This window comes from Chinchilla lanigera, unplaced genomic scaffold, assembly GCF_000276665.1.
Source record: "Chinchilla lanigera isolate Chin_1 unplaced genomic scaffold, ChiLan1.0 scaffold00033, whole genome shotgun sequence".
NCBI lineage: Eukaryota > Metazoa > Chordata > Mammalia > Rodentia > Chinchillidae > Chinchilla > Chinchilla lanigera.
Genome location: NW_004955434.1, coordinates 10758051 through 10769498, shown reverse-complemented (window position 1 = coordinate 10769498; position 11448 = coordinate 10758051). Strand labels below are relative to the sequence as shown.

Genomic DNA, 11448 nt, shown 5'->3' with positions numbered 1-11448 from the left:
TTTTGCTTTGTTTCATTTTTGTCTATATCATTGGTATTTTGCTACTGTTCTTTTTTTTATTCTCTTTAAAATAAAAAAATAAATATTTTTCTTTTAGTTTTACAGATTTTAACTATGGATATAATATTTGGGCAGTAAAATTAAGAACCACAGTGATTTCCTTTTGTATTTTTTTTCTGTAAAGTGTAAAGGACTGTGGTATGTACAAGCACTCCACAGTTTACACATGACTCCCATACCCCTGTTAGCAAGCTGGCATTTTCCTCTATATCCCTGCTAGTCCTACCCTCCTTTCTGTTTGCTCAGGACTGACCTCCTCAATCAGATTCAAGATAAAATATCCTTCTCTTATCTAGATACTTCCAATACATTGTATCATCTCCCCTGAGTGACTCTGACAGCAATCCTACACATGGAAGCTCAGAAACTACTACTAGAGATGTATTTCTAACTTAAGAAGAATCAAGGGAAATGCAAATGTAATTAATTTTATAAAACTAATGTTAGTATTACCCTTGGAATATAAGGCACGCTAAATTTTTCCTTCTTAATATGTTTTATAGCCTTTGATATATAGATTTTAAAATAATAAAGATAATAGTTAAATATATAATGCATACACCAACTTTCATTCCCTGCCCCCCAAAATACAGAACTTTATTATAGACAATTCCCCAATATTGGAATTTCATTTTTCATCTTTTAGTAACATTACACATTAAGTTAAAACTTCTCTTAATCTTATTCACTGGTCATACTTCAGTATGGTAAATATGAAAATATCAAAAATAAGGGACACATAAAACTATCATAAAACCTGTATCATAATTTAAAAAGTATACAAGTACTGACACTGTCCTCACTTAAAAACAACACTTAGATACCAAACATTCAATACAAATGAGAGACAAAAATAATGGCTGATAAAATTACTTGTAAACTTTAAATGTTGCGCAAAAAACTGGTCAATGCTCTCTGCTGTACTGTCAGTGGAAATCCTCCCGCCTAGGCTACTTCATACTTCAGAGTATCCAGTATATCCAAAAGTCATTCTTATTTTGCCTTCCTGGCAAAAAAAAAAAAAAAAAGTGTGTTTGTGTGTGTGTGTATGTGTAAAATCAGTCACAGTTTGTACAGAAAAGGTATAGTAAATTTAAAGTAGTAGCTGTAGCTAAAAGAAGGAAAGAACTAAGCTCTGGAGTTTTTATTTCAGACTGTCTGCCTAATTTGAAATACCTTCTTCCTTCTTTAAATTACCTAACAATCTGATGATTGTGCTAATTCCAAGGATGTAAAACTAGTAAAACACTGATAAAGATTAATTTTAAGTTTCTTTACCTCCTCTTTCATACCCTTTGATATTTTAAACAATAAAACCCAATTCACCTATTATTAAATTCATAATCTTGTGTCTGAGAGTGAAAATTAAGTGATCCAAAGTATATGGGCCCTGGAGCTGGCACACAGGGCTACCACGGCTCGCGCCCATGGGAACCTGCAGGCTGTGCTCCAACACGAAAGAAGCCAGCCTCCCCCTTCCACCACCTTAGTCAAGCACGGCGAGCAGAGACTGGAGACTCACAAATCCAGGTGCTAACTGTTTAACAACAACAACAAAATCTCATAATTGCCACTGACCTCAGTGAAAGCCATTAAAATGTTTGTATTTAGAGAGGTCACATCAAATGATCAGGACTTTCCATTTGGCCACCTATGTATGGTGCTCTTGTTTGTTACGCACTGAGAAGTAGGTAGCATAAGTAAAGAGCACAGCGACCTTGGTTCACTTAAGAAATCCTAATTAACTGACTTTACCTATGAGAAAGAGAAATCATTACATGGCTAGGCTATAGAGTTCAGACCCCATTTGAGGAATTTTCCCAAGCCTTCCTTCAACTAGCTGTTAATTGAAGTTATCACATTTTATCAAAAGACCATGTAGTTGTTCTTTTCAAATACGTATCGCTGCAGAGTGAACAATCAGTATTCAGGGGCTGGGCTGCAGCTCAGTGGTACAGCACACCCCATGAGCAATGCCAAGGTTCAATACCCGCTACACACACACACATACCCGCACACACACCGCTTCGGCAATTAGCAAGCACAGCGCCATGCTATCCGTGCAAAGCAGCTCATGTTCTCTTGCCTTCACATGACGTATTATGGGGGTATAGCTCAGTGGTAGAGCGTTTGACTACTCATGACATACTACTGTACTAGTACTCTGTGATTAAAAGTACAGTAAGATAGAACCCAGGGACTCACTGTAAAAACAATACCTCGTTATGTTAATAAAGATTGCCCAAGAGTAAAGATTTTTTTTTTTTGGACAGATGCTACTGACTTAAGAAAAACAGAATTTAATTTTAGAGAAGAATTGAAATGTAAAATAGAATGAACCCCTATCCAGGCACTTACATGCTAGACAATTTAATAGCTGAAATTACTTTCAAGCTAAAGGGAAATCAATCTCAAAATTTTCTATCATCTATTTTTTAACTTGTCCAAATATTTCAGGATACAAATATCAAAATGCCTAAGTATTAGTAAAGCAGTGCTCCAGGAATTCATAAGAGAATATTCCCAGCCTAGTCCCGCTTTTCAACTTTGTAACACATCAGACTGATATGATATCACTTAAAGCTAATGCAAAATAAAAGGTAGCATTTTGGTGTCACTGATTATCACATTTCCTTCCAAGCAGATACCATCATTTAAGCTGCTGTAGTCAGCCTTTCACACTGCACCCACTGTAATAAATACACTGCTTCTGATCGGGCAGGCAAGATATAACTGTCCCCAAGACAACAATTCTTTTTACTCAAGAAAATCAGTACAGTAAATAACTTTTCTTCCCTTGGAGACAATCACAGTGCTTGAGGCTGCCGCAACGCAAAAACAGAATATCTTCACAAATGTCTCCAAACAGTCAAGCTGAAAATCTAAGCCAAAGTTTCATTTAACAGCCTGTCAGTTTTTTGATGTGAAGCTAATGAATGCAGTGGCAAACAAATCCATCAAACCCAACATCAAAACAACTGCACTTCATCCTACCAAACGAAAAAATGAAATACAACCTGCGGGCCAGCTCTTTGATCCACGCCAGGCGGGAAGCAGACCTGTGAGTGCCACAGTGGCAGTTGCACAAAAGTAATCGTGGACTCCATTCCCCACAGAAGGCGGAAAGCTCCAGAAACAGAAGCAGTTGTCTCAAATACGCACAAAGGTCTGACTTCAGCTGCTAAGCTATCTGTTATATGTTCTCAAATCTCTATCAGGAAACGAAATAGTACTGAACTCTCGACTACTCTGGTGCTCAAAGCTATCAAGTGCCTAAAATAAGTAAGTGGGTGGCAAGTTCTACTAAGAGCCAAGCTTTGCAACGGAGATTTATTCAAAGCCCTTCTGTTTTTCAGGAAGACAAAGGACATGCGTCCTTTTCCATACAACACGCAGCACCACCCTGAGGGCAGAACAGGGTCTCTGTGCTCCCCCACTTGAGGCGCCTAGGTCAGCAGGCACAGGGGCACAAGGCTCCTCCGAACATGGTTCTCACTGTTTCTCAGCGAGCATCAGGTGGGTGGCATGGTGGAACGCAATATAAACGCCTGCATAGGCAGGCTGGTCCCGTTAAACACAGTGCCTCTTGTTCTGGAACATCTTGTTATGCATTTGGCTATAATACATTCTGCAAATGAAGGCAAAAGAGAATTGAATGACCCTTGTTGAGAAGAAAAAAAGAAAGAAGAATAGTAAGGACTGAGGGGTATTGGTGGAAATTTTTAGAAATAGGAATAGTCAAAGTTGATATGAAGGAGAAGAGGTAAAAGTCCCCCTACTCTCAACTCTGCCAATTTGTCCCAGAACTACACAATCCACACGAAGTCTGGGTCAAAGCTGGAACTGGCGGCACATCGCTGTAACCCCAGCACTCTGGGAGGCTTTAGCAAGAGAACCACAAGTTCAAACCCAGCTTGGACATTATAACAACTTAGCAAGGCCTTGTTTTGCAATTTAAAAAAAAAAAAATTGTTTTAAGGGCTGGGAAAATAGTGCTTAGTACAAAGGCCCTGTGTTCAATCTCCAGGACCACTGTGCACCACCCCCCCAAAAAAAATCTATGTCAGAAATGAGGCAGTTTGGAAGGACATTAAGAAAGAGGACCATCTGGACTGAAGGACCAAAGTATAGGCACTTCAATATCCACAAAATGTAATAATTTACTTGGGAATTTCAAGTCTCCAATAATTTATATAAATTTGCAGTAAGTGTTTGGGCTTTGAGTAAATAATGAAATGTGATTTCCACCAATCATAACTAGCTCCTAAGAGCAGAGATTTTTTTACATAAACATGACTTACTTACTGACAGTACACTTCAACCCACAGAATCATCCTCTCAATTTTTACCGCAGGAACACTATTGAGAAGTCATCAACCACCACCAGAAGTCGAACAGCCAAGGACAAAGGACACATTCCATTAACTTTTGCCAAAACCAACGGTACCCACTGCTCCATTCTAGGCCTAGGTTATCCCCAAGTGATAAATTTACAGAAACATATATAACGCCTGGCTTTCAGCAGACAAGCATGATCTCCATAAGTGCAGTTCTATCCCCATTTGCTAGCTACTCAAAGGCTCAGAATAGCTCTCTACTAACCAAACCCTGCTGGCTTATGATTACAGATCACAGAAAATCAGCTTGTGTTTTCAAACTCATTATCATTTTCTACTAAGGACAGCCTTTTCTAACAGATTTTTGTTTTGGCTTTTCATTCGTTTCTTTCTCTCTTTCGTTCATGGGGATTCCTCAGCCCTTTTATTTTGAGAAGGTTCTTGCTAACTTGCCTAGGATGGCCTTGAACCTGCAATCCTCCTGCAGCATCAGGAGCAAAGTGCGCATCGCCATATCTAGCTATAACAGCTCTTTCTGAGTCACCAAATTAGAAATCTGAGTTTGTGCTAAACGAATTATGTGTTTTTTACTGTATCTGTGAATACATCACAGTATGCGCAAGTCCTCTGTGCAAATCCTGTATGCTGCGCCACGTTCACTCATTCATGCCGCACTACACACAGATACTTTACCAGGGCCTTTTACACACTCAAGTCAATCCTACATGACAGGTACAACAGGTGGCATCCGTCTCACCCATGCCTCACCTAGGAAAATGTGCCGGCATTTTACAACAGTTATAAACAGCCTAGCTCATCACCACTTGTGAGTAATGCCTTTTTCATAGCTACCATGTAGAAACTAAAAGGGCAAATAATTAAGATTAACAAATACAGGCACCCTTAAAGCTGAAAATCTGTTTTATGCAACTCATAATCCACCCATTGCATTAGTCTTGACCAAAACACATAAATGTATGCCCAGTGCACAGTTTTTCCAGGGATTAAAACTTATATACATATAATACAGTAAATTCATAATAAAGTTATCTAAAGCCTCACACTTGGAGAACAAAATGTGTTTCAAATAATAAGTTACCAAAATCTGGAAGAAAATGTGAACAGAACGAACAATAATGTAAAGGAATTTCTTAACTGAGAATAGCCAATATAATACTAATATTGAGGTTACAATTTAAGAAAGCATGGCATACAGTAGATTCCAATGTGTTCCCATATCATTTATTAACCTGTACTCTCTTAGTAGGCAGACGCTTCCCCCTCCCTCGGCCCTCCAAAGATACCCTCATCCTAATCCCTGAAATCCGTGAATGTTAACTTATATGAAAAAGAATTTGCAGATTGCTTGTCCTGCAATGTAGAGACTACATACGAGGACTGAAGTGAGGCCTGTAGGTGCAGTCTTGCCCCTAGGTGACGGCAGGAAACAGGACCATGCCTGTACAGATGCAAAGAAGTGAATCCAGCCGACAATCTCAAACAGATGGACTCTTCCCCAGTCTCAGTAAGGAACAGAGCCCTGCACACACCTTGAATTTTGAAAGGTGAGACTTATGGGGGCTGTGAGTCTACAGCACTACGAGATATGCAGTGACTTCTGTTTATATCAGTACTAATTTGCTACAACAGCAACAGAAAATTAATCTACTCTCAGATTAGCATCACCTTGGCCAAAAGGAAGGACACTGTAGAGACACCACCAAAAAGAAAAAGAATCACAAACGCATGCTATTAAGAGCATTTAAAATTAGCTAGCCAAAATTAATTAATTAATTAATTAATAATTTTTTTAAAAAAATTAGCTGACCAAAACTTCATTGTACCACTGAATATTATCTATGTTCTAAAATAAAATATCCACACTCGGGAGGCTGAGGCAGGAGGATTGTTGTGAGTCTGAGACCAACCTGGGCTCCAAAGTGAGTTCAAGACCAGCCTGAACTACATAGTGAGACCCTGTCTCAAAAAGACAAAAAATAAAATAAAATATCCTGAACCACACAGAGAGTTATATTTTTTACTAAACTATTTTAGTAGATACTCACACACTGATGTTTCTTCCCTCACAACAAATCTTTAAGACAGAGAGGTATTTATAACATATACGAAGAGCGAACTTTCTGCTGTGACATGGCTAGCACCAGTAGGAAAACTGAGCCTCAGATCCTGTCTACCTCACCCCAGGGCACCACTTCCCAACCCCACAGTTAGGACAGACTCTCTCAGCAGAACTGTCAGAGAGGACCACCACTCGCCTCTCCTCCTCGGTCACACCCACTCTACTTGCACAAAGCTCCAGGCTTCTCTCTAAGGCTAAAATGTCCTTTTTGACCAATACCACAAACTCACTATGAAAGTTATATAGCAAACAGGCAATGAGTAATTTTTCCAGTAACTCTGAGTTGTTAGGATAATTTCCTTATTATGTTAATGATTCAAGATGCAAACCATAAAATAACACCTTGTTGTAACCTTGACAACGGTGGCAAACCTATGGCAAAGCTGCTGCAGCGGGCACGCACTGCTCTGTCAGCATGCAAGCCAAGGTGCCCTTGCGTTCCTCCAGCAGCAGAAACTTCAGGTTTAACCGTAGTGTTGACACTTTGCGATAAGTAAGTGGGCTTGGGGTTGCAGTTTGAGCACTTGGTCTCTAAAAACTTCACTATCTTGATAAGGGCACTGTTTCAATACAGATGCAAGTACTACATTTCCGCCGAAGCACTGCAGTAGCTGCCAAGGTACAGTACATACACAGAGCTTTCTATTTTTCAGTAGACTTATAATACACTGGATGTTTAATGGGAAGAGGTATTTCGTTCTGTTTGTTGCTGAATTACCCCTCATAAATAGACATTCAGAATAGAAAATGTCTCATAGGAGGGGCTTTAGTTTATGTCAAAAACTCATTTAAATACTTCCTGAACTGCCAAAGGGCTATAATATTTATATTTTAATATACTGTACAATTTTCTAAACACACACATAAATCAAACCTAGTTACCGGGCTGGGGATATAGCGCAGTGGTATAAGCGCCTGCCTGGCAAGCGCAAGGTCCTGAGTTCGATTCCCAGTACCAAAAAAAAAAAACAACCTAGTTACCATCCTTGAATATTGTACCTTCACCCAATAGCTCCACATGCAAGTTTATCAATGTAGGATGAATAATCATATTGAGTTGTACCACACAGTAGCCAAGATAGGGCTGTATAAGCTTTATTTATCATTTTTCACTGAGTCTATGTCAACTTTATACACTCTGTAAACCAGTTTCATTTAAAAGCTGCCCTCTGCCAGCCTGTACCTTTGCCTTAAAAGCCACAGGAAAGGAAGTAAACCTAATAGAAACCACCATCACTTTGAAGATATCCTCCATTCAACACAGCAGGGAACAAGTAATTACATTTAATAGAAGCTGTTACTTGTGAATAAAAATACACAGTATGTGAACTAAATTAAATATACTGGGCAAGATATACAAAATGTTACACCACATTTAGTGAAAATATATTTTTAAATATGCTGTACATTATTGCTTTCAAAACACTCATTTCTGCACAAAAGGCAGTTTTAATCATCTCTTCTTACCATCCACCTTCAACCACTTGTCACAACCTCACTGGTGACTTCCTGCTCTACATTGTTTTCTAAACCATGGACTAAACTCTAATAAGGAAAAATCCAAGTGTATCTAGTATGGAGCTTTAGAAAATCTTGCAGAAAACCTGATGGCCTTAAAAGAGAAAGTAAATATACATTGCAAAAAATTACCTATCAGGATAAATTGTTCCATATTTAATCTCAAAACAGAAAATTGTAGCTACAAGTGGTAATTCAGCCTATGCAAAATAAAAGTGTCTAGTCTGAAGCAAATGACTCTAGTCAGAGGCACAGAGTGTGAATGACGAAAAAAAATAAATGCTACACATGATCTTAGGCTTCCCACTACATTAACAAGAACATGCATTTAATTTATGCTTTATTTTTGAGGCATAACTTACCAATTTAGCAACTTTTCCATAGTCAATCCATCTGACAGTAGCAAAATTTGTAGATTCTGCACAGTTGAAACCATGATTGAAACCAGCATGGTAGCCATATGGGAAAGTGATCATAAATTCTCCAGCCTCCTGGGTGATCTGCGGGGTAGAAATATGTCATATTCTCCAGTAATAAAACTTCTCAAATTGTAAATACAATTAAACTATAAAAAAGAAAAAAATGTCGTTATCAGAGCTATACCAATTTAAAAGAAGTTTCTCCAAATTCTTTACTTGATCCATCCGTACTGTTGTTTCAGGAAACTCTGAAAGAAATTTTCTAAACGGGATGTGACCTTGTGACTACTCTAACATATCACATTTTATTTGAAAATGTCTTTTAAGTTACACAAACTAATATGTTCATATTAGCAATCAATGTATGTAATACTTAAATAATTTGCATTGCTGTATTCTTACATTAAAAAGATGTAACAACTGGCACAGTTGATGTTGCAAGTTATGGAAAACGACAATGCATACTAGATAGGCTATATTATGAATTCTTGTTGGTAGAGTTGTTAGTATTCACCAATTCTTTCTTAAAACTTACAAAATATTCAATTAATTGTATTCTATTTAATAGTAAAACTTCTAAGCAAAGAACTATTCAAAACATGTATACAGGGGCTTGGGATTTAGCTCAGCGGCAAAAGCACCTGCCTGGCAAGCGCAAGGTCGTGAGTTCAGTTCCCGGTACCGGAGAAAAACCAAAAAAAAAAAAAAAACAAACAAACAAACATGTATACATTCATTAAGTGCAGTAATTAAAATAACCTGTATAAATGTCAGGAGCCTAAAAGCAAACACAAAAAATGTATTTATTCTGCTCCTACTTTTACATTAAAGCATTTTGTTTTCTTATAGTCACCAAAGCAAACAAAATATAAGTTACAGAGAAAGGGGAAAGCAAAAAAATCTTAGTGTTACTTGTTTAAAAAAAAAAAAATTATTCGCCAGGCGTGGTGGCGCACGTCTATAATCCCAGCACTCAGGAAGCTAAGTCAGGAGGATCACTGCAAGTTCAAGGCCAGCCTGGGCTACATGAGTGAATTCAAGGCCAGCCTGAACTGCATAGTGAGAGCCTGCCTCAAAAAGACATAAATAAATAAATAAATAAATAAATAAATAAATAAATAAATAAATAAATAAAAATAAATATAAAAGTAAATAAATAATTCAGTATCCGATTATAAACTTATTCCTTACTTTGTCAAATGGAACAATGGTATTTGTTTTCTATTATGTGACCTTAAAAGGTTTCTAACATAGCACTCAACAGGGTGGAGCCCTTCATATTTTTAAATTCTTTGCATTGGCACCAAGTAATACATGCAGTATTTATACAATTCCACAATGCACCAAAGTTCATCCCTGACAAATATTTTTAAAATATTCAACAAATACTATTTACTTACATTGAAAACCTATATTCTCTACTACTTCTGATGACAAAATTTTAAATTCACACGTTTCATTATCCTACTGATACAAGAGGTGTTTATTTACATACAGTAACAATACTCAGATAATAAATAAATGTCTAGTTTGATCAACACTGACAAATGCACACAACCATGTAACCCATACACCTGTCACTTCATCGTACCAGGAAATACCTAGCGCACTACCCAATCCCACCCCAGTAACAATCACTGTTCTGACTCCTTTCACTGTTAGTTACCTTTGCTGCCCTAGAACTTCATATAAAAGAAATGCAATTTCCTTTTCCGCTGTAAATTTTCCAAATGCCTCCATTCTGTTGCATGTAATTGAACAGCTCATTCTTAATTATTGATACTACAGTCTATGAATATACCACATTTTGTCCATCTAGTTATCTGTTGACCCACATCTGACCTGCCCAATATTTTCTTCACAGAAATAAACATATACTTAATCCCAATAAACCTCTGGTATATGACTTTTAACTAGGAATTTCTCTAAAACCTGACATAAATAAATTTCTTAAAAGCAGAACAAAAAAAGCAGAAGGAAGAATTAAAATAAAGCATCCCCTATGTACTGTCACTAACCCAGAAATCAGGATCTCTCTCTCTCTCTACTGATCCAGCAAAGCAATAGATTTGTGTATGTCTTATATTTCGTTTTTTTTCTCTCCTGCCCTCCCCTCCCTTCTCATATCGGGGATTGAACCCAGGGCTTATACACTGATCCCTGGCCCTTTTTTAATTTTGAGGTACACCCTTGCAAAGTCCCTAAGTTACCCAAGCTGGCCTCAGCTCTGTATTCCTTTTCTTTTTCAGCCTCCCAGAGTTTCAGAATTACAGATACACATCACCACACCTATCAGAACTGAGTATTTTTTCTAGAGAAATATAAATTTCACATATTCCACCACAACCTTTCCTAGATTATAACTGCCTTTACTGTTTTACTTGTCATTAACTCGTACTCCGTGGTCAACACCCCACATACTTTTGTTGGCCTGACTATAAATGATCTTAAGAATATACTCATGAATACTTAAAGAATTTTACCACCAGAATAGATGTAAAATATCTACATGGTTCTCCCAGCCCTGTACAACAATCATGGGCAAGAAAAAAACTCAAAGGAACAAAGTAAGCAAGAATGATGTTCAGGATGTAAGACTGCCAAAACTCCAGTAGACACCCACTGTTCTCCATTTTGTTTAGGAAAAAATGATTAAAGTAATATAATCTGTCATCGTGTTAACAAGAATAAAATGACTTCGCCATGTTGCTCTCAATGTCAAGAGACTTCCCTTGTAAAGTAACAAGAGTGCCCCATCTGTATATTGAACCAGAATAAAAGGCTCTTGTGGCATTTCAGCCCTAGAATGTTGGGAGTGAGTACGTGGGCATAGGTACATGTTTAAACACACAGGCGGCATGCTGCAGAAATACAGGTGCATATTTGCAGATGACATGATACTTTACATGGAAGATCCCAAAAACTCCACAAGAAGACTCCTTGAATTAATCAACAAATTCAGCAGTGTAGCTGG

The 11448-nt window shown here is 37.7% G+C and overlaps 1 protein-coding gene across 1 annotated transcript in view; it reads right to left on the bottom strand.

The window, feature by feature from the left end:
* Positions 1–11448, bottom strand: part of Kdm4c (lysine (K)-specific demethylase 4C) — a 354066-nt gene that overhangs the window by 231091 nt on the left and 111527 nt on the right. Inside the window, exon 8 of the mRNA XM_005388674.2 lies at positions 8418–8555. Within this exon, the coding sequence (XP_005388731.1) occupies positions 8418–8555 (138 nt within the window). The remainder of the gene's footprint in view (positions 1–8417; positions 8556–11448) is intronic.